This window comes from Coccinella septempunctata, chromosome 6 (assembly GCF_907165205.1).
Source record: "Coccinella septempunctata chromosome 6, icCocSept1.1, whole genome shotgun sequence".
Classification (NCBI taxonomy): domain Eukaryota; kingdom Metazoa; phylum Arthropoda; class Insecta; order Coleoptera; family Coccinellidae; genus Coccinella; species Coccinella septempunctata.
Window position 1 is genome coordinate 24556849 of NC_058194.1, and position 23429 is coordinate 24580277.

Consider the following 23429-nt stretch of genomic DNA (forward strand, 5'->3'; position numbering starts at 1 on the left):
TGTTATCATGTCATCATGATTTATACAGTGCGCCTCAAAATTATGGAACAAATTCATTTTCTCAGAAGAAAAATATTTGGCAACAAAATCCTGAGACAGGTCAATTTTTTGCATTTTTGAAGGATTTTTGTTGCACCCTGTGCTGTGGGTAATGTGGTACTTTTTTGGCAAGGTCTTTTCTTCACAGGCGTGCAGAAGGAGAATTTTTTTCTTTGAAATTAGTAAGTCCTAAGAGGTTTTCAGTATGTGCACTTTGTCATGCGGCTCATTTACGATGGTACCTGAAAAAATTTGTCACCGAATGAAAGTCGACCATTACAGTTTTGTTCATGCACAACTTTCAACCCCTACGAACCCTTTAATGGAAAAAAAATGGAGTGACATTTTTCTTCAAAATTTCTGCACGCCTGTAAAGAAGATACAAAGACCTTGCTAAAAAAGTACCACATGACCCACTTTCCCTATTCAAAAAATTTAGAGGGTTGATGGGGATGGCACAGGGTGCAACAAAAATCCCTCAAATATGCATGAAAATTTGGTAAAAGTTAAACAAAAATCTGCCTGTTTCAGGATTTTGTTGCGAAATATTTTTCTTCTGAGAAAATGAGTTCGTTCCATAATTTTGACGCGCACTGTTTAAAATAATCTTTATTTTGACACATTATTATTATTTTGAGGGAAATGAATAATTATGAGCAATGATTTGAATTAAAAAGATACCCAACAAAAGTAAGGTATAATATCAATTTGGAATCAATGAAGCTATGTTTGAATTCGACAGCGTTTTTCTGTTTTTTCGTCAGTCAACAGACCAAAATTCGGCCGGCAATTGTGGCCATCATACAATAATTGAGTGTATATGAATAAATTCAGCATGACACGGGCATGGCGGAGCAATGTAGTTCGATGGCTTCTCTCTTAACGGCATCGCAATTCTGTTCCTCATAACGGGTCCAGACAATCGTGTCATTTCGACAGCTCCGCACTGATTCCTCAAAGACATCGCGGTCCTACTGCCTTGAACCCGCCGAAGATAGAGAGATCTTGTACCTACCGGTGAATTGTTGAGGTTAATTATAGGGGACCTTCTCTGGTCGAAAGTATGACCATTCTAATGGGGAATTTCGAACGGCCGATATTTTTTTCTCATTTGAACCAGAATGAGAAGTCGTGAAAGAATTCTCAACGGAATGTTGACTCTTCAGCGTCCAAAATATAATATTTTCAGAAAAAATATCTATCAACAAAAATAAGGAAACTAAATGAAAAGGCCTCTAATATCCATTAAATTCATAATCTAAAGTTCTTCCTGGTAAATATTGGTTATTTTTAGGCACCTATATTCTTTTTTATTTTTTTCAAATTACTGATCTAACGTTGAACAAATTGGACATGAAATAAAGAAAATTCTTCTTATGTCTGCAAATATGTGATTCTGGAAAAAAAATTAAAATATTTTCATTTGACGAAAACATAATAAAACCTATATGAAACAAGATTTAAGAGAATAATGAATCGGTGGATCTTATGTTCCTCCTGCAACATAACAAAATTGAAAAATAACATATTGTATTTTAGTAAACCTTCACAATACGAGAGATTCCGTCAATATGAAATAAGTATAATCTTGCCCATCTGAAGATCGTCATTTGTATCCAGCAGTTAGCATATATGAACTACCATGAATGTTTGTAATTAGCGTCTTTTGTGAATTCATTGTGTGAAGTTGGCAGAGTGAAAATGAGAATAAAAATTGACCCAGAAATTGTGACGAATGCAAAATATTGTATAAAAGGAAAAAGAAGAAGGTGATTTTTAGTTTATAAAGGAAGTATATTATCGATTTAGAAAAGTTCTCATCTCTGGTCGAAAAATTCGAATATAACATTTTATTGTTCATTAGCACGCATATTAATGTTTTATATATGTCAATCAGAAATCATCACCCGCTTATTTCATGTTATTCACTAGTTCTCACATGGTAATTTCTACATGTAAATTTCGATATACAAGACTAACGTTGGCGTTTTATTGTTTTTATGGTCATAAAAATGAAACGTAATTTTATATTTCCATTGCAAATTCTTAGGTAGATCATCTAGTCCATGCATGAATCAGAATACCATCTCAATGATTTATTTGCGCAATAGTCGATGTATTCTAGTGGAAAACATGCAGATTCTACGTACTGAAACCATACTTCTAATTTTTTCTCAAAGCGGCGTGAATATTAGAATGATCTGGTTGATTCATGGGGAAAATCCTCAGAAGAACATATTATGAACAAAATTTTGAATCGTACAAGTAACGAACTGGTTTATCTTCACAAATGATACACCTTGTATAACTAATCTCAAAAATGTGGTAATCTACCATGAAAATTCCATGGTCTACGTTTTGGGACATGCAGAATCCAAAAAATATATAGAATTTATTGAATGAATTTATTTTAGGGTGAAATGCTGAATAATATCCAAAATTCTGACACTGTTAGAATTTTTCATTCATGAATATTGAGTGCAACAAGACACGTATTATTAAACTAGCAGGTTTAAAGATAAAATTGGCTTTCAATCTTTTACTTCTCTCGAAGAAAAATTATGGAAATTTTTAAAAACATCTCAGTATCGATTTACAAATATGAGTGTTCTAAGTTCATCAAGAATAATGAATCAAATATTTTGAAATGAGTTTCAGTTGAGTTTCTGTTTTGTCTAGAATTCAAATTAAATCATTTTATAGTGATAAAAAAATCATTAGAAGTCAATTTGGTAGTAGACTCATGAAAACTACTGGACGGATTGTTGAAGTCCGTCTCCACAACTCTTTTCTCAGTGTACATGAATAAACGCTGATAATCACTAGGTATATGCGGTTTTACTATCATGAACAGAATAGATATCCATATATGATTTCAGATATATAATGGAGTATATGAATCCGCGCTGATGTGTCGTTGACACACTTTTCCCTGAAACAATTTTGTCTGAAAGTGGAACAATAATTCACAAATTATTGGTTTCTATAGTAACAGAGTGTGAACAATATTCAAGAGCGCACATTTAAGACGCTTATGCTTCATGCCTCATTTTAATTGCTGTATCTGTTTCGTCCGAAGAATTACATTTCACGTTTTGTCTAACTTTCTGAAATGAGATGTAGGTATCAGTTAGTTGTATAGGAAGCGATGGTCTGTTTTCATGAAACAAAAGATATTGACCTAGTAATAGTAGAGTCAACTAATGATGCTCAAAATCGAGAATATATCATGGTTTTCTTCTTCTTCATCTTCTTCTTCCACATGTTGTATTTGTATTTTCCAACTTTCAGTTGTCCTAAGATATTGAAGACCATGACTTCATCCATCTTTTTGGAGGTCTTTATAAAGGGCGTCGTGTTTGTGGTTCTTTTCAAGCAAGTTTGTTCATCTCATACTGATCTGCTGCTGAATATATTTCTGTATTGACATATATCCAGAACTATGGAAAAATTTCATTTAATCTAGTAATAAGAGCGTTTTTTTTCCATTTCAAACAAAATCCGGATAAATTCTCAGCTTAAATCGTGTTTTTTTCGAAATTATTTTGGAAAAATGGTTACAAAATGGTCAGAATATATAGAACCCAAGAAACACATGTTTATTGAGTAATTGGGTTTCATATTTTATCAATCAAGTTCAAGTAAATATTATCTAGCAGAAATGGAGAGAACAGATGCGACATATTTTCATTCCCATTCTCTTTTCCAAAATTTTTTTGACAAACCTCCAAGCGCAATAAATTTATTTTCGTTCATCCACCTTTCAACTTTTACTACATAGTGTGATTTATTTACAATTGTCGCGGCAAAGAGACAAGAAAAATTATTTACGGTATGTATAAAAACATCCTCTTTGCGAACTAAATGAACCGGTTTAAATCTAGGTAAATTTTGGGACAGGGCTGCAAGTGAAACATTCCTACCACTTCCCAGCACCATCTTTAACTTCATTTGGTGTTTGTTGAGCGGTTTATGTGTTGTACACAAAGTCAAGTCTGGTTAAAATCCAATAAATAACGAATGGCCTCAGAGAAGTTCCACGTCAACAGCTGTGTCTAAAGTCAATTGTTATTTTGGACCTTTTCGGGGTTTCGAAATGAGTTACTCTGCGAAGGCCTTGCCCTGTCATAAACCCCAATTATTAGAATTCGTCTTCTCGTGTCACAACACAATAGTTTACAACTTCTGCACGTTTTTCGAAACCAGTTTCGATGAGTTACTGGTCTGAACTTCTCGCAGTCATAATCGTATGAATGTGAGGAATTTTGTGGCACTTCTGAAAGTTTATCCTCCGATTCAATTCTACTACTACGTGCTCATACTTTACCCAGCGTCTCTCGTTAATTTATGAATGAATTAGTCCTCATAATGAGAATGAAAACAAATATTGCCGTTTTGGAACATTGAACACATTGAGAAACACATTGGTTCCATGGTTTCTCTATTGTTGATTACTTTTTCTTACTATGCACATTCTGGTTATGAAGCAGCATTCTAAAGCTCAGTTCCTAAACTAAAGTACAGGAAAATATTGTATCTTTCATAAATTGCTGTGAAAGTCGGTAATCACAAGCACATTTATTTCTGCCTGACAACAATATTCACTTCCTACGAACGAAAAATCTACCTGCAAGTTGAAGATGCTTCATTACAGACCAATATTGAGGGTATATCGATTCTTAGTATTTCCATTTCACACAAATATTCAAGGTGACGGATGGCCCATCAGTATCCAAACGTTGGTTGTACTTTTTTACAATTCTCTTTCAAAAATATGAAACGTTCTATTGACTTATGAAAAATTATAATTATAAAACAATATTTCAAGATCCTCTAAATCAACCCTCTGTAAAATCAAAGTAATGTGGAAGTTGAAACTAGTCAAACTTGGGCAATTGTTTAGCTGTCCCATAATTGAATTGATGGTTAGTTTGGATTGGCGACTACCTACTAGATAGTATTCGTTCATTCCTTACTAAGTACATTGTGTTAATGCAAAGAATTATCTGAAAACACTTGTCTACGTCAAAACTTGAAAATAAATTTAACTATTCTGTTAAGCGCAAATTGATTCAATCCTCATTTTTCCAAATCACTTCCACTGAACATAGAACGCGCGAGTTCGAAATAAAAAAAAAACTAAAAATTACAGTGCCAGATTATAAAAGTTGGGGGTGAGCCAGGGGATCCACCTTGTAGGTAAATTTACCTTTACGGAATGATTCGCTTTTCGATTGGGTTTGGGCCTATACAACCCTCGCGATTTGCTGTATACCAAGCTCGGGCCTACGATTGCCAATTTCATAGGCGTCTCCCTTCGTTCAGATTTTCATCGTTATTGATGTGGCATTTTTCAAAAATTGCAAATTTCACTTGAAACCTCCTCAAGATCAAGCGGTTCCTTCGAGATCGCTGTAGTTCTCACATTTATCACTGGAAGGGTTGCTCCTTCGGAATCTGCATCACTTTCCGATCTGTGATGGTTTTTCTGGAATATACGAGAATTGCATCTGGGAAATGGCATTTTTTAAAAATTGCAAATTTCAATCTGCTATATCTTCTGTTTTACTTGTCCGATCCAATTGAGATTTCCGGTTTCGTAATCAGCACTAGTCAAGCTTCAATACTAGATCAGAAACTCGAATTCGAAAATTTCAAATTTTTGGGTCAAAAATGAGCAAGGGGTTAGACCCCCCTAAAATCACATATTTGCTCCTCTCTCTGAGATGTACGGAGTTTTATTATACCTCCAGAGAAAGAAATCCATACAAGTCGTTTTGAAGCTTCCAAAAAATCAATGAGTTGATAAGCCAATGCAAAATTGCATTGTAGACAGCCCTTCAAAGTGAACTCGAAAATGAAAAATAGAAAAACAGGAAATTCGTTTTTCTCGAAATCTGCGTCAGAGATCCGAAAGTTTGGTATTGAAATATAGGTTTTCGAACACGAAGAATCGCTTGAAAATAAAATCGTGAGCCTATCTTTCTTTGTTCAGAATTTCATCTCCGAAATGGTTTTTTTCAAAAATTGCAAATTTCAATCTGCGATATCTCCTGTTATACTTATCCGATCCAATTGAGATTTCCGGTTTCGTAATCAGTACTAGTCAGGGAACAAAATAGATCAAAAACTCGAATTCGAAAATCCCAAATTTTTGGGTCAAAAATGAGCAAGCGGTTAGACCCCCCTAAAATCACATATTTGATCCTCTCTCTGAGAAGTACGGTGTTTTATTATACCTCTAGAGAAAGAAATTCATTCTAGTCGTTTTGAAGATTCCAAAAACCCAATGAGTTGATGAGCCAATGCAAAATTGCACTGTAGACAGCCTGTGAAAGTGAACTTGAAAATTAAAAATAGAAAAATAAAAAATTCGTTTTTTTCGAAATCTGCGTGGGAGATCCAGAAGTTTGGAATGTGAATATAGATTTTCAAATACGCCGAATCTATCCCAGTTTCATGGGTCGACCCCCCTTCGTTCAGATTTTCATCGTTGAAATTGCCTTTTTCAAAAATTTCAGTTGAAAGCTCCTCAAGGTCAAACGGTTGCTTCGAGATCGCTGTAGTTCTCAAATTCATCACAAGAAGGGTTGTTGCTTCGGAATGTGTATCATTTACCGATCTGGTGATGGTTTTCCTGGAAGATAAACTACTCGAAAGTTGACCTTCGAAAAATTCGCGAAAAATTATCAAAAAGATGGGGCCAGTTAAAAATTCGTCGTTAAAAACTGCAGCACTAGTCAGGCTGAAATTTCGACTAATTTGTCCCCAAATTTCATAAATTGTCTCATCGGAAGTTTACCTGGAAAATAAGAATGTTTGAGAGCTCGTTTGGGCTCAACCAAGTACTGGAGTTAACGAGATTTAATTTATTTTTGTCTGTTATTAAAACCTAGAATTTCCCAGAAAAATTTCGTCATGAAACTCTTCATTTTTTCATTCTTTTCTGAAAAAAAAAAAGAATAAGAACTAAACATACTCTGGGTCGGATCAAATCAAACTACTATAGTAAAAGTAGTGAGCCAGAAGATCCACATTTCAGGTAGATTCACCTTCATGGAATGATTCGCTTTTCGGTTGGGCTTGGGCCTAGAGCCCCTCGCTATTTGCCTACGTTGACGAAGCTCGGGCCTTCGACCCTCACGATTTGATTTTGCCGGAAATTTCAGCCAAAATTTCATAAATTGTCTCGTCGAAATGAGAATGCTTGAGAGCTCATTTGGGACCAACCAAATACTGGCGTTATCAAGATATTCAATTTCCTTTTAATTTAATTTATTTTTCTCTGTTATTCAAACCTGCAATTCGCCTTACTTACAATTAAAAGATTTTTTATGCAACTCTTGATTCTTTCACTTTTTTCTGAAAAAAAGAGAAGAAGAACTAAACCTACTCTGGTATCAGATCAAATTAAACATCTCGAATATTCCTGAACGAAATTGTTTAGCAGTGTATAACGTCTTTGAACACCCAACAAAATTTGCGCTTCGCGTTAATGAAATCATTCCGTTTATTACTTTCCCAACAATAGCTCCAACGTTTATTTTCCGAATTTTTCGTTGACAATAACGTATATACTTCCTGTCGGATTCGCTTAACTCAAGGTTATATAATTGTTAATAAACAATCGTACCTATTCTGCAATCATTCGCAGATATTAGCGAAATCGAAATGAGGTGAAGTTCATACGGTGTCGTAAACAAAACTTTTGCAGGGTATTCAAGTCATGGACGTGATGGTGTTTTGAAAAAGTAATTGAGAAATGAGGAAGAGTCGAGTCGGTGAAATGCGGCACCAAATGATGAATTGAGTTGGTCGTTATCTCAATATTTCGACAATGATTTAGCAAATTGAACAATTTATATTAAGGCATAGAAATGGCTTAATTTGGTGTTAATCTCTGAATGACTATTCACATTAACTTTGAATGAGGCACCAACAGAATTGTAACTTTTCTTGGACCTTTAATTATTTTACAAACGAAATCAAATGAGGAAACGCTATAAATGCATTCAAGTATATTTCATAGTTGCATAGTCAACTCACTCAGTATGTATTCGGTCCAACTTTTTTTTTAATATTAAACCTGCAACAATTTCTATAGAAATTTTCAATTTATATGATTGCAAACAATTCATGAGTTATAGTTGGGGAGCCGACGATGCTATATCGGGATTTACTCGAGTGTCGTGGAGACCTAGTGGATTTTGAAGATTAGATGGTAGAAAGAAAAAAAGGTTGGGGTGCAGCGGTGGGGAAACCGTCTGCAGGGTCTCAAAGATGAAAAAAAAAATCGTAAGGTGTACATACTCGAACGTGTCAGATTAAGATACTGTATATGATCTACGTGTCTCTGATAATGAATTCATGCTTATCTGACAGTTTGCGCGGTGGGACTGGCCGTACGGAAGAGTTGAAAATGGTAAAAAAAAATTGTTTTACAGCGTGTCAGATTTTTTGAGGATATGTTAATTGGACCCAAAGGAAGCTACTTCTCAAGGGACTGACAATTTGGACGTGACGCAAGATCACAGCGGACCTTTGAAAATTAAAAAAAAATCGTTACTTGTACATACTCGAGCGTGTCAGATTTTCATACAGATGGTTCATCTGAGTGTTGTAGACATGTTGACCCATTAATCTGACATCAGGGGGGGTTTTCTTAATCTGACACTTTGAAGATGATAAAAATCCCTTTTTTTCGAATATTTCCCTCCCTGTACCTCTAAAATCGTTTTCGTATTCATTATGAAAGTTGTAGATAATAAAATTCTACACAACTTTTGTCTCTTTTACATACTCTTAACCGTTCTCGAGTTAGAGGGCGATAAGGGCCAGAGGCTTAGCCACACATGCGAAAGGGCAAGGTCAATATAGAATCCCAGTCTAATCTACAATTTTCAGAATGACAAGGTATTTCTATGATGACAATTTCGAAATTGTTCACGAAAATTTCAGTGTTGTCTGTGACTGAACCTTAGAATGTGCTATTTTTCAACGAGTCAATTTTCGCTTCAGCATGTATCGCTAAACACCTCGCATTAATCGCCATATACATATCTCAAAAACGTTTGAACGTAGAAAAAATTGCTTGGGACAAAATTTGCAGAAAATGTTATGCTCTACAACTTTTATAATGAATACGAAAAAGATTTGAAGCCCAGGGAAGGAGATAATTCAAAAAACCTGATTTTTGTTACCTTTATGGCCAATTTTTATTGTTTCGGCTTCCGTTATTCTTGAATCATTAGCTTCAAAATAAGAAAAAACGCCGCGCTCGAGAATGTACACGTGACGTTTTTTTTTTGCAACTTTGTCGCCCTCCCACACATTTTTGACATGCTTAAATTGTCAGATTAAGAGAATATATACTTTTCAACATGTAGTTAACCACATATATCCTAATCTGACATGCTCGAGTATGTACAATGATCGTTTTTTTTACTATTGTGACAAGCTGTCCTAGAGAATTCCCCCTATATACAGGTCTAATTTTTGGAAGAGGTACTCAACAGGGTCCAAGGTATGTCCCCTAATATTAATCTGACACGCTCGAGTAAATCCCGAATTTCCCTCTTCGGCTTCCCAACTATTAGTTTTGCGAAAATGAGAAACAAATATTTGCATTTGAAAGCTGCGATAAAGTGATTTGAAGACTCAGGAAAACAGTTCAATATGACCTAAAAATATCTATAAATAGTGCCGTAATTTTCTGACATAAATATGATATCCCAGTTTCAAATCAATGTCCAAACCATTACGTAGCAATTCTGTGCTCATAATTATTGGTTGTTATTCCATCACAGCAGTTACATAATTTCGTATAAACCGAAGGAAATCTGCATTAATACAAAACGTGCGAAATGACAATGACAAATAACAAATTTTATTATTATATTCATGGCCAACCTTGATACGTCAGCGTCGACGAGGATCACAGGAGCTGCTTTTCATTTATGCCACAATTGGGATCCGAATTTTGAACTTTGTGCCCTAGTGTGTGTGTGAAGCAATTGCGATGGACAAGATTACTACCTGGAGTACTTTTTGGGTGCTTTCGTTTTCATTGCAGACAACAATGAGTTCCTGACGAATGTACTTGCTCCTTGAGGTAACGCAGCGTATAAATTACATTATCACGAATTTAGTGAATGATTTATTCAAACAATTAGAGAGATTAGGTTTAAGACAATATTATATGTAGGTGAATCAATAAGTAACTTCCTAAAATGAATTGGAAATTCCTAGTCAGAGCAAGCGCAAGTGAGTTTTGACTGAAACAATATCGGGAATGCGCAGATTAGCTTGACTTGCATAACATTGATCGAGCGAGCGCAGGCCTGCATAACATTGATCAAGCGATCGCAGGCTTGCATAAAATGATCGAGCAAGCACAGATCATAACGAGCATAACATGGATTTGCTTTTGCCCTGTTGAGTTTGGAATGATTTCAAACTACATCGCTTATAAATGTCCAATCTCTAACATATCCTAGCAAGTTATGAATTATTTGTGTGATCTGACTGTTGGTGAAGGAATATCGATTCGTCGTCGTGGACAAGAATTGCAAATTTCTAAAGCGTTTACCTACTTACTAAAGATCTACAACTTCAAACGCATAGAGCTCAATTGGATCGAATATTCAAGCGTTATGACCAACCATAGAAAATTAATGGGGTTTATATATTTCAGTGGAACAAATATAAATGCATTTTTTGATGGGCAGCTAGAGAAGTGCAAACAGAACGCAATGATGGAAATGACATTCACGCCGGTAAGCGCTGCAGAGTTGAACGTTTTAACGCATGATTGCCGCCTGTTTCAATGATAACCAGTTTACGTAAACTGAACGAGGCGCATCGCGACAGAGATAGCGACACCTGAATATTCCTTCAATAAAACATGGCACGTTTTGTTCTAGACAAAGATGCGAACGTTGTGACGGCACTCGGCTGGTTTCGAGATTTCGAGATCGAAACTCCGGCAGATTATGAACGTACGTTCGCTGCTCAGCCGATAATTAGGTGTAGTAAGTAATTGAACACAGTACGAGTTCGCGCGAGCTCTTCCGACTTTCTACGAACCGCAACCAATTTCCACTATTGTGCCAGGTCGGCGCGCTGTTGACAATCATATTGATGCTATGGATATATTATGTTTAGTATTAGTTTGCTGGTGCTGATATGATCCTAAACGAGCAGAAGCGGACTAGGCGGCATTTCGCGGAATCAAATCGCTTTTTTGAGGTTAGGGAAGGTTTCTTGTCATAGAAATCTGAAGGTCTCCAATGGTAGAATTTAGGACTTCTGATGTCTACCCACTTTAGAGTTATTCATATAGGGAATTTTATAGAGATAAAGGGTTTGGGGTGCTGGTTTTGTAGTATGGCATTACGATAAACTAAACTTCGAATAATGTAGTAGGTGCTCGCCAACAATTGTTCCAGTAAGTCCAAAGAGCATGGAGCACCATAGAATGAGAACCTCTTCACTCTCGACTCTCAGCTGTAAGGAAAAGAATAACTTCGACAAGACTGAATAAGATCCATGCAACAATTAAGAGCAGTTTATACCACGTGATTTTCTCGCCATCCGTATGAGGCATAAAGGGGGAAAGACTACCAGAATGTGGGGTGTTGCCCGAACATTTGAACGATAAGTTCAAATATTACAGTTTTCACTTTCGTCGAAAAGATGGCAGCATTTAACGAACTTCTTTTTTCAATTTCGCCAGGATACGAATTGTGGCTAATGGCGAGACTTTTCGAGAAATTTCTCTATGTGAAAATTCATAGAAGAGATAATTGCATCTCGGAAAGTTAATAACTTGGATGAATATTTGTTCTTCAATGAAAAAAATTTTGTATTCGTTTTTCTATTTGACGAATAAAAATATATCTGACTTTCCGAGGTGACAAACTGATTGAATTGAATTATAATGAGAACCCCATGTAAATTAGTGGTTTTTGACGTAAGCTATTCATTTTTTTTTAACTGACCACTAAAATGGTGTAGACCCCTCTTAATTGGATTTGTACAATTTCTATAAGGAACTCGCAGTATACTGGCTGCGACCAGAGGATTTACAAGCTCATTCTGACTGAGTTGAATCACTTGAAAAATAAAACAGGGTGGCAGAATTCGATGGAATTGAATGGCAGCTAGGTATAAATGGATTCCACGTTTCCGACCTCGATTTTCAAAAGATGGATAATGACCAAAACCGCTCTATATTCTTTTGTTTTCAGGTTATAAGTGAACACCGATTTTTCGGCTCTTTGAATTGGTGCCTCTATTTCGTAAAGTTTTAGTGATATCCAAAAACAAATGTAAAATTCTACACTTTTTGACGTAGAATGCAGTGGCGTAGTCAAAGATTTTTTCATTCCGCCAATTCAATTTTTCAAATATAAATGTTATTTTTACATATTTCACCCTCATATTTTTTTCTGATTCAGAATATATAATTTTCGTCGTGTATCTAATTGTTCTTCCAATAAAAAAAAAACTCAAAAACTTGTGGGACCAAGGTGGCAAGTCATTTTCAATTTATATTTCTTCCATATCAGATATCACTTGCATTTGAAAGTCGGTGACCTTCCAAGGATCAAAAAATGCTTCAAACCACCAAAGGCACAAATCTAACTTGAAAAAAATATATTTCCATTGTATGCGTTCAGTCGAATATTTACAAAGTTGGCAAACGTTCCTGAACTCATTCAGTGAATCGAAACTCAGTATGTTATCAATACGGGGATCGAATCACACAAAAAAGTAGAACTAACTATTTTCCAAAACTCAGATAACGCTCGAATTTTGAAGAGCCTTCGGAACGTTTTGTTATTTTGGACATTTTGCAAAAAAACTATTTTTTCTACAGGCGTTCAACCCTTTTCCTGCACGCATTTCCAGTCGCAAAGAGTCACTTTTTCCGCACACAAATATCAAAAAGTAAATCAAATTGTGTCATGAAGCTGTGCACCGAACGCCAAGGAAGTTGTTCAAAATGAAAAATTTGGTCCTGATAAATTCCAATAAATAATTAGGTATTCATTATTATTTGATGATAACGCTCTCCTCTCCTTGCTAGGAACAAGCGCGTAAAAAATGATATAGTTTGTTATTTTCCTAACAAGTACCTACATAACTTGAACATTGTTTTTTCCACGACCTTTTTCACAATTTTCCCATTTTGGTCCTCAAATTCCCAACTCTTGAAACTGAGTTGGACGCTATGAATATTTGAACGTTTCGTCAAATAAAAGAATTCTTCGTTATTTTCTCATATAATGAGCGGTTTTCGAGTAATTTGATGTTCAAAAATTAAGAAGTATCTATGAAGTTTGAAAAATTAGGTACTTTGGCTGAATACAACTCTGTTTGTTTATCAGGGCCAAATCGGAAATAATGGCATAAGAAAGAAGTGTTTCTTTTGACCTCAAAAATCTACTGTTAGAATATTTGTACGAGTAAAAGACTCACACTGTATACCTATTTCAAGCACTTGTAGAAAAATATTGTTCCGAGCTCTTGGGGAAAGTGTCTTTTCTGCGATATATCACTTTTCGCAAATAACTATATTTTGTATGTTTTCATACAGATGAGATTGAAACTGTCACAGAAATATTGATGAATTATGTTTATTCGTAGAGCCTCTCGTTTCAATTATTATAATTTTATAAAATACTGCTCCGAAAAATTCAAAGCTTCTATATTAATTAACCGAGTTGTTTAAAATGAAAACTTTGATCCTCATACATTCCAATAATTATTATACGATTATAGAATTCGTTCAAGACTTGAAGAAGTCAACTATTGCAATACGATGTATTATAGCTACACCGTTTAACTTTATCTGTTGACTCATGTACCACCGATTGTTTGTTAGAAAATTCTGTGTGGTCACCCATCCAGGTACTGAACTCACCCAATGCTGCTTGGCTATCAGAAAATTCAAAACAATTGAATGAAAGATGTATTATCTATACTTCATTTTGGTTTTTCCTTCTTTTACCTTTGTTTCAGATATAATTTCGAGATGGATAGAGGAAAATGAAATTACGTCAATGGAAAAGATTTTTGCTTTTTACATAAGCTTTCATTCAAACTATGAATGGAAGGGTATTCAGTTACACTTAAACCCTGCTGAAAATTCAAGTGATGCTAAGTATATTGTTTTATATCTAAAATATCTTACTGATATTCAAAAGAATATATATATATAGACCTACATATTATATAACAGTAAAAATATTTTGTGATTTTTGGATGAAAATGCAAAAATGCAGAAAACATTCCCCTTAATGATAATAATGATCTGCTTGCATAGAACAAGCACGCAAAAAATTATATACATACATGGTTATTTTGTTAACAATTTCGGAAGGCAACACGTCAAATGCACTTTATTCATTATTTGGGAACATTATTTATAAGAGTTATGTTTTTACATTGTGTATATTGTTTTTTAAAGGCTAGAAAAAGGGTACTGCCCGAAACGTCGCCAATCACTATTATATTTTGAATAATATTAAACCCTGATAATCAAATACTATTCTTTCATAATTCACACAGGGTAAATACTTATCATTCTATTTTTTATAAGGATCTTCTTTTCTTCATTTTACTTTACACCACATTCTACAACTTTGTACAGATGGGTGCAAAAAGTGGGTAAAAACGCAATAGGTAGAAAAAACTATCTCCTACAAAATGATATTGTTGGTATCGGTTTTTTTCGTATAATAAATCGTTTTAATTTATATTGGCGGTATATCGCTACGAGAAATTTTAAAACCCAATAAAAAATTTAGTCCTCATATATTCCAATCATAATTTAGTATCACACATACAGAAATGGTTCAATTTCAAAAATTCTTATTCTTCTATGAATAAGATATCTACTTTCTCCACATAAATGCCACACAATGTTCCTTAATATTTGCAGGGATAATGATGCTCCGAACCCTTTACTGTTCTACCTGCAGAAAGCAATTGTACTTTTACTTGGAAATGCAATTATTAAGCAAAAATTTCCTAGTATTGGTTGTATTTTCTCATCAAATTGTAATCAACGGTTAATAGCTACCTATACAGGTCTTATCTTAATTCCAAAAATTAACCCTCCCATAGGAGTATATAAGGGAATCTTTCAACAAATTTTATTTCTCGTAGTTCAGTTTTTCGGGACGGAGCTTTCGGTGTGTTAGTATTTTGATTTTGAACGAAGTGCTAGTGTTTATCGAATAATTTTACGATGGAAGCTGAATGGATGATGGAAGAATTGCCTGATCTAGATCCGGATATGGTGAGAGACGTCTTGAGCCGCTTGAAGTAAGTTGAAATTTTTCAAAATATTAGAAGGAAGAACCTAAACATATTCTGTAGATTGCAAACCATTTAATTTTTTGTAGCATGAGTAAAACGATAGTAACTTTGTTTATTCTCAGTATGAATTGGAAGGTATTTTTTTTAATGTCAGTTTGGCCTGAAAGTAAATTCGACTCTCTTGTGTGAAGTAAAACTAAATTTTTTCAGTTGAATATCGAAAAACGAGAAGGAAAAAAAAAGCCATCCTTAAATTTTATTCGCAAGAAACTCATTTCCTAATTAATATCTATTGAAAAACTTATTTCTCTAAGAGTGATTTATTTTGAACGAATGAGGACCGTAATTTTTCGATGAAAATATAGGCTGGAATTCGATCTTAAATTTACCTAGAAGGCAGATAAAACTTTTGTTTCAATGCGATCTAGTATATCGTCCGCTGAATTTCATATCTGTGAGTTCTTTGGTTTCTAAAAAGTTTTTCGTAAAAATTCATTCACATCCTGTATAGTTTGTAACTGTCGTTTTGAAATTCTTGCGAATCTTCTTTCACGTTCTTGCTTTTCTCATTTTGCTGATCATTTTTTTAAGATGACGGATTTCGTAATAGTATATTCTACATTGTACTCGATATTTTGTCAAAAAAAACATACACTTTGCAAATGAGAAGTAGGATTGTCCTACTATGTTTGTATTTTCAACATACGTTCAGAAAGTATGGAAGGCAGTACAAATCGCAAGTTATACATTTCTGATTATAATGCTAATTCGAGAATATTAACGAAAAGAGATATTTTTATTTCCTTTGGAAACTAGTTCTGCATAAATGAGTGATAAGAGTAGTTTTAATAACATAATGAATTTATATTTTAAAGCATATTTCTTATTCTTGTTGAATTCTGTACATCTCATAGTATAAGTTTTGTGTATCTAAAAAAAATTTTTCTCCGAGGATCTTCATTTTGATTCCCTATCGGTTTCTGCAACCACACGGTTGTAAATTTCGAGAAGTTTTTGCAATATGAAAAGCCCACAACGTTGAATTTTTCTGGTAAATTCTAGAACGTTCTGGTAAATTTAGAGCAAAATGGCGCGATAAGATGGCGTCATGAACTCCCGCCTTACCTGAAATTCTACTAAATTCTATTGATGAGACCTTCACAACTGAAAGATACGGTTTTATGTTCTTATTAAATCCTAGCTAATATGGATATATACAGGGCGGTAGTGAACAAGTGCGACAAACTTCAGGTGGTGATTCTACATGAAAAAATATTGACAGTTTGCTTCATAACTTTTGCCAGCAAATGCTTCTTTCAAATAATGAACCTTATGCCATTCTAAAAATTATTTCCATCTAGCATTGATATTGAAGTTGTAAAGTTTACGCGCGTGCTTATACACTTATCCAGTTGTATCATAACCTACTATTTTCAGTTTTTACTTTACCATTCTCAAACCTCTAAATTAAGAGTTTCGAATAGAGTGCTGGGAGGACCATTGTAGAATAGTAATAGTTTTTTATGAGATTCGTGTGTTTGTTAACGATAAAGCTGTGTACGGTGAACATATGGATTTTTCATTCGCTTTTAAAATCTACCTCTATCAAAATGGTGATTGTGAAAATTTCAGATTTTACGCTCAAAATGCCCATGAAAAATTTAATAGAGATATTTTGTTGGGCTCTTTCGTTGAAAAGGTTTATAATCATTGGATAAAAAAAATGATGGTTGAGTCAATGTTAACTTCACAAGTCTATAAATAATATTATGTGTCACGCCGATAGATTAGTTGAGTTATATTATTAACTCTTCGTAACTAGAAAACTCAACTTAGAGCACGGCGTAAAAACAAAATATTCTAAGAGTAGTGCGTATAACTGATTGTAGCTGAGACACTGAATTAGATTAAAGTGGGTAACTGATCAGAATTGCGGAATTCGATCGTAGTTGTATAGTGGAGCTACGGCGGCCATTTTGTAGCTGTTAGCTTAACTTAAAGAGGACTAATCGAGAATTCCTGCAGTGAAAATGGCTGACATTTAGTTAGGTTGAAAACAGTGCCTAACTGATAGTTAGATAGCTTCAACCAAGATGAATAACAGCTAAGTGAAAGGTTAATAAATTGAAGATATATAGTGCGATAGCGGAGTAGTGTTATTTGAATGATTTTCGATAACAAAACTCCCATTGATCGAAGATCTTTAGTTCTACAAGCGTAGTTATATGAGTTAATGCTGAAATCATGGTTGTGCGAAAGCTGAGTTGAGTTAAACTGGAAAATTCAACTCATATCATATATGTAATTATATAATGTGTTTTAAAAGGGGTAGTATTGACTGACTATAGCTCAGGAACTGAACTAGATTGAAATGTGGATAACTGCGGCTTTCAGTGTTAGTTAGAAAGTGAAGTTACTTTCCGGAAAGTTTAGCTCAACTTGTACAATTTGACCCCAAAACGGCTGGAAATTTAGTTAAAATAAGTAAGCAGTATACTAACTGAAACTTCGTTCTTAGTTAGATTAATAAAAGCGGAGTGAAGTAATCTTCAATTGGAACGATGCGCCGTGTACTATATAGCGGAGTAAAGTTATTTGCACAAGTTTTTATAACTGAAACAGCGTGTTTTGAAAAATTTTTTTTCAGAAGTAGTTGGAAGGACATAATAAACTTGTGGTATATAATGCTTTGGATTAAATGAATTCTGAATGATGAAAACATTTCGTTCTTGGTTGGATGGGTTAATGCTGAAGTGGAGTTATGCTTTTAACTGTAAACTGGAAAAATCGTCTCAGATCAAGGAATTTCAGAATTTATGTTGTAAATGGGATGGTATTAACTGAATATAACTTCGGCATTCAATTGCTCTTCGATGAATTATCACACCTCTCATATAATATCATATGAGCATAGTGAAGTTATGACCTCCAATTATCTTAACTGAATTGAACTCAGTTTAACTTGACTCAGGTTATTTGAGAATGCATACTCAACAAGTGGTGGAAATGATTGTATTATAACTGCGGAATTCAAACTCGGTCATATGAATGATAGCTAATTAGTATAATTCAAACTATACTCTATAGCTGAGTGGAATTACATGCTCAGCTTTTCGTGGTAAAGTAGCTTAAGTCGTAGAGAGTCATATCTTCGTTTAAATATATACAATGGGGCCCGGTTAAGTGATTCATTGTGGACACTGTTTGAGAATCCTCAAGTGTAAAGATTAAAGAATTAAATATAACGTCTGGATATTCAACGTGGAAATATAAACTCGTTATGTGAGTTATGCCGCGGTCAAAACGAAGACAGGTATTGTTCATGGTTTGATTTGGGTGATCTGTTACTGGATGCCATTCAGATTTAGTTGAAAATCGTCCGTACGCGTAGAATGAACCTCAGGTATGTGTGATAGCGTCAAACATGATGTTGCTCAATGAATTGTTCGACGTGATCTCCTATTTAAGTTGCGTGGAGAGAGAGACAACAATACATCCACCCACAGTATCGGTCGCGTAGAAGCGGCAACGTCGCCCGCTATAACCGATATTGTGGCCGCATGGAATGGAGGAGAATCAGCTCGGGTCAACTTCTCCTGAGCCCCTCTCCATGGCTGACTACGTGCCGTTGTTTCTCCCACAGCAAAGTAGACAGTCGAACGTCGCGCCTCGATGCCGATGCAAGGCTAATGATATTTCGGATTAGTGCTCGAACTTGCTATGATCGTGTAAACTGATTTAAATACTGACTTTCTTTATGTTTACCTTCAAATGCTGGGATATACCTATAGGTATATAATTAATTATTTTCTCCGTTTTTGAATTTTTTTTACAGCTTCCCTATTGGATTAACTGTGAAAGTGTCCTGTAGCCTTAAGGATTATGGATAGTGTATTCAATTGTTTTTAAATGAGAATTTTTGGAGCCAAGTGACTTGGTGATGGTGTTGAAAAAAAATTGTGCGAATTAAATTTTGGAATAAAAAAAATCCGGGACGTTGGACCAAAAGCCAAGTGATAGTAAAAAATTAAAACAAATCTTCCCTAAGTGAGGAATTTGGAGCATCGCTGTGCTTATGTGATTTATGTTGGTTGAAGTGATTTTAATTAATTTAAAAGTGAATAATTTGTTTCTCGTTTTGATCGGAGACACCCAATATTCCATACCTGTGAATTGACGAAACTCGTGCGGAGCTTCCACAATTCCAATTAAGAATGACAATCATCCAACTGAATATAAATCAAATTTTCATTCAGGAATATCCAAAATTACTCAAAAAAACATCATGCCGAATTTGTAAATTCTTTAATTTTAAATTTTTTCTTCAGTCTATAGACATGTTTCCACCAATAATTTTACTATTTAATAAAAATTTTCATTCATGCACATACATACTAACCAGATTTTAATTCGTGTAATGACTCTTCCAAATATTTAGTCAATATTTATTTTCGCGGACCCATACCAGAGCAGGGGTCAAGGAACTAAACAAAGAAATTTAAAATTAAATTGAAAAGACAAACAATACCTCCGGGAAACAGACGCTCATGTGAGAAGATACAAATGGTGAAAAGATATTTATTGAAATCTTTTTTTTTTATGTGTTCGTAATGAATACGAAATTTGAAAAATTCGTCTGGCAGGATTGCTAATCCATTGGTTCTTTAAAAGGACTTTTAAAAAAATTGGAAGAAGGCGTGGGCTTGTAATGATTTTTCTTACCTACTTCCTGCATTATCTACCTACGTGTTGGATAATGCCGTTTCTTTAACCGTTCATAAACAAAACAGTGATAACGTTAACAACAATATTCTGGTGTGGAATATATGGTGTATTCCGTAAACTCCGATAAGGGAACCGTTTTTGATTAGATGCTGAAAGGAAATTGATTGGAAAGGATTAAACTAAACTTGAATCCCACCTTGTGGATATGATTGTGATTAAGTCAATACAAAGCACAAGATTAAATTATCCAAGTTCAGGAAGTGATACAAGATACCGAAGTAAATCAAATTCTTTTCCACTCTAAACAGAGTGGATTTTCTGCGGATTTCTGACTGTGTTTCAAGATAAGAGGTTTAATTGTGATGAACTGTTTTAAACGGTTATATCCGTGAATGTGGGAAAAGTGAAGAATTGATTCTATATCCATAATCCTTCGTCATAAGTGTTAGTTGTAATTTAGTTTGTAGTAGTAGTTGTTTGTAGTAGTAATTTAGTTTGTAGTAGATGTTCTTCCGAATAAGAATGCTTTTGTTGACTAGTAGATGTGTTTCTCTTGACAGCCTGTGTCCACCACGTGGAGTGTTCAATCGGCGAAGTAAAACGTGTGTGTTGTTTCAGGGACTGGTCGCCTGGTGGCGCCACCGCCCAGCAGCAGTTGTCAGTCGTGACCACAGTGTGGGAAGTTACATCGTCGACGCAGTCGGGCCCCCACGGTGTCTTCTCGGGTGGCCCGACACCTGCAGGAAACGCTCCTTACGGAAGTACCCTCAAACAATCTCAACATTCTAGCTACCAACAAGGATATCGACAATCTGGGCCGGGGTGAGTTTCGATGCGCGGATCCTTCTGTCGCACGCTTGGCATTAGTGCCAAGCCCTTGGTCTCGAATTTAGAGCTTGCCAGTGACATGGCGTCAACTTCGGTAAAGCACGAACGTCCCAAGAGGGAAAAGATAGAAGCCAAAAATCTAACTCAAAGGATTAAAGATGAATCCTATCAAAAAAACATCTGCTCAATGCAGTGACATAAATTTTAACGAGTCCTTTTGCTTGAATATAACAAACTATTGACCTAACTTCATTCCTTAATCTTCTTGACACATCGATATGGAAAACAACGAAATTGGCAAAATAAAGCAAGAACAGATTGCGATAAGCATGATAAAAGCTTGAAAAATTATCCAACAAACCATACGAATCAATTCAAGAAGGGGTTGACATCAAAGTGAAGACATCCCTCATATAATTGAAACAGATTCAAAAACGCCGTGAATATCTCCTTCTAAGTACAACACTTAATTTTGATCTTCAACACAAAAATGCACTTACGCCTAAGCTTATTGACTAAAGTTTATTTTAAATCATTGCTACAGACAATGGAAAAAATCTTGTCATAAGATCTAACATAAAAAACTTTTGCAAGGAAACAGTGCTGCTCCTATATCTTCAGTAAAATAATGGTTTTAAAGTGATGAACATTCAAGTAAATGGTTGTAGAAATTAGAATTCATGAATTCAATGAAGAATTCTCCATAAGCCATGGAAATGGAAAGAAAAATTCTGGTTTTTCTTCGGGGTAAACGCTTTTCGATGAAATCCTATCTGCCCCAGCTGATTTACAGCAGAAAAAGCTGATTCGTTATTCATATAATAATAATAATAATAACTTGAAGACTTTGAGGCTGTAGAAATATCAGAATACAAAATTCTCTTAGAGTAGAGAAGTTTAAAGAGACCAGATCTTCAGAGAGACATGATTCCGTAAAAGCACAATTGATCACATAATGATTAACACAATTGTACATTGAAAAAAAAATAGTTATATACGTATAACGTTGTATCGAGGATTTTGTTGAACAACAAACCTCGAAGGGCGGATGTTGAAGACAGTCTATCCGACCAATTTAAAAATGCCCTGAATTCTTCAAACTTATGGTTTAATATCGTTAAGAAAGCTCTGGAAGGGAGTCATTGACCATATTGCGGCCCTCGAAAGATCGAATTTCCTGTTGGTTGCATATGGCAACTACGCCGATCTAAAAACGATTCAAGGGTTGACGAAAGGCAGAAAGGCACAGAAACTTGTTCGGACGAACGCTCTGAAATATTCGTTCGTCGGAGGCGAAAAGTAGGTACTTATTAGAAAACTACCCCAGGTATTCAATCAAATATGTGTCCAATTAGGGTGGTTTATACGTAACAATGGTGACCCAGTCAATCTAGGGCGAGAGGGGTGAGGGGGAACAGCAGGGGGTGGTTTCAGGGACTGTCAATATAACGGGAGCGTTATGTTTAACGTTCAGCGATACCAGAGAGAGTCGAGCAGACGTCCTCAAAGCGTTGATGCCGCCAGCGGTCCCAAAACTGTTTCACCCTCGTTCGTATTGATCCCCTGCATTTTCGGAAACTCCAAGTCGTATTTCAACGTTCGAAAGGATGTTATACGATGTTTTGGTGCTTCCGAGAGGAAATTTCATTTCCTACATCGGCATTTTTGTCATTTGGCTTTTTGAAAATGATAAGGCACCATTTATCGTCCACAGTGATGAGATCAAGTTCGTCTATGCCTTGGTTTCAGCAGAAATTGTAATTTTGTCTGGGATCTTGGCTTTCGCTATACGCCCAAATCCATGATCTTCATACATGAAAACTCATGAGAATTTGCGGTATCAAGCAAAAATATCCTTTTTTGCCGAATTTCTTGGGGGTTTCTCTCGCATCCAACAGAATAACAGAAGAAAAATCTGTATCTTTGGATAAGCTTATAATCATGATAATGTTAGAAATATCAAGGATCGTACTGCAACAGTACATTGTCAACAAGCAGGAAATGATAGTATCTATTCGTTATTCAATAGTTTTTTCTTCAAGCATCAATTGTAATAACTCTTTCGCAAGGAATAACACTTTATTTTTTACCTCGAAAAATATCGTGTTTTTGCTAACAATACTACAATTAAAAATTAAAGAATACTATTATTACTATCACGAATTTTGACTATTTTATGTAGAGAAGAGAAGAGGTACATAATTCAAACCATTCAGAACACTTCTATTGTCTCTTCCTACGAACGTACCACTATATGTACGTAAACTATGGAATTATTTTTACGGCATGATGCATGCGTTGATACCGCTAACCTAATTTACCGTTATCTCTGATAAAATTTCAACTTCGATATCATCATTTCGAAGTATTCGGAACCTTGCTGTATGTTTACAGAACAAATATATACGGAAATATGATTAGATTGCAAAATATTGCGGCGCGATTGTGTTTGGAACACTATGAGGATGCCCCTCGTTAATTATTATTGGCCAGGAGAATTTTTATCCAGC

The 23429-nt window shown here is 35.0% G+C and overlaps 1 protein-coding gene across 3 annotated transcripts in view; it reads left to right on the plus strand.

The window, feature by feature from the left end:
- Positions 1 to 1665: 1665 nt before the first annotated feature.
- LOC123315862 (zinc finger MIZ domain-containing protein 1-like) overlaps positions 1666 to 23429 on the plus strand; it is a 29826-nt gene continuing 8062 nt past the window's right edge. Inside the window, exons 1-2 of one of the 3 annotated variants that reach the window (XM_044901752.1) lie at positions 1666 to 1808; positions 20710 to 20913. In XM_044901752.1, the coding sequence (XP_044757687.1) occupies positions 1741 to 1808; positions 20710 to 20913 (272 nt within the window). In that variant the 5' untranslated portion in view covers positions 1666 to 1740. Of the gene's footprint in view, positions 1809 to 18875; positions 19158 to 20709; positions 20914 to 23429 lie in introns of those variants that run through there. The other 2 variants (XM_044901753.1, XM_044901754.1) reach the window with 2 other exon arrangements.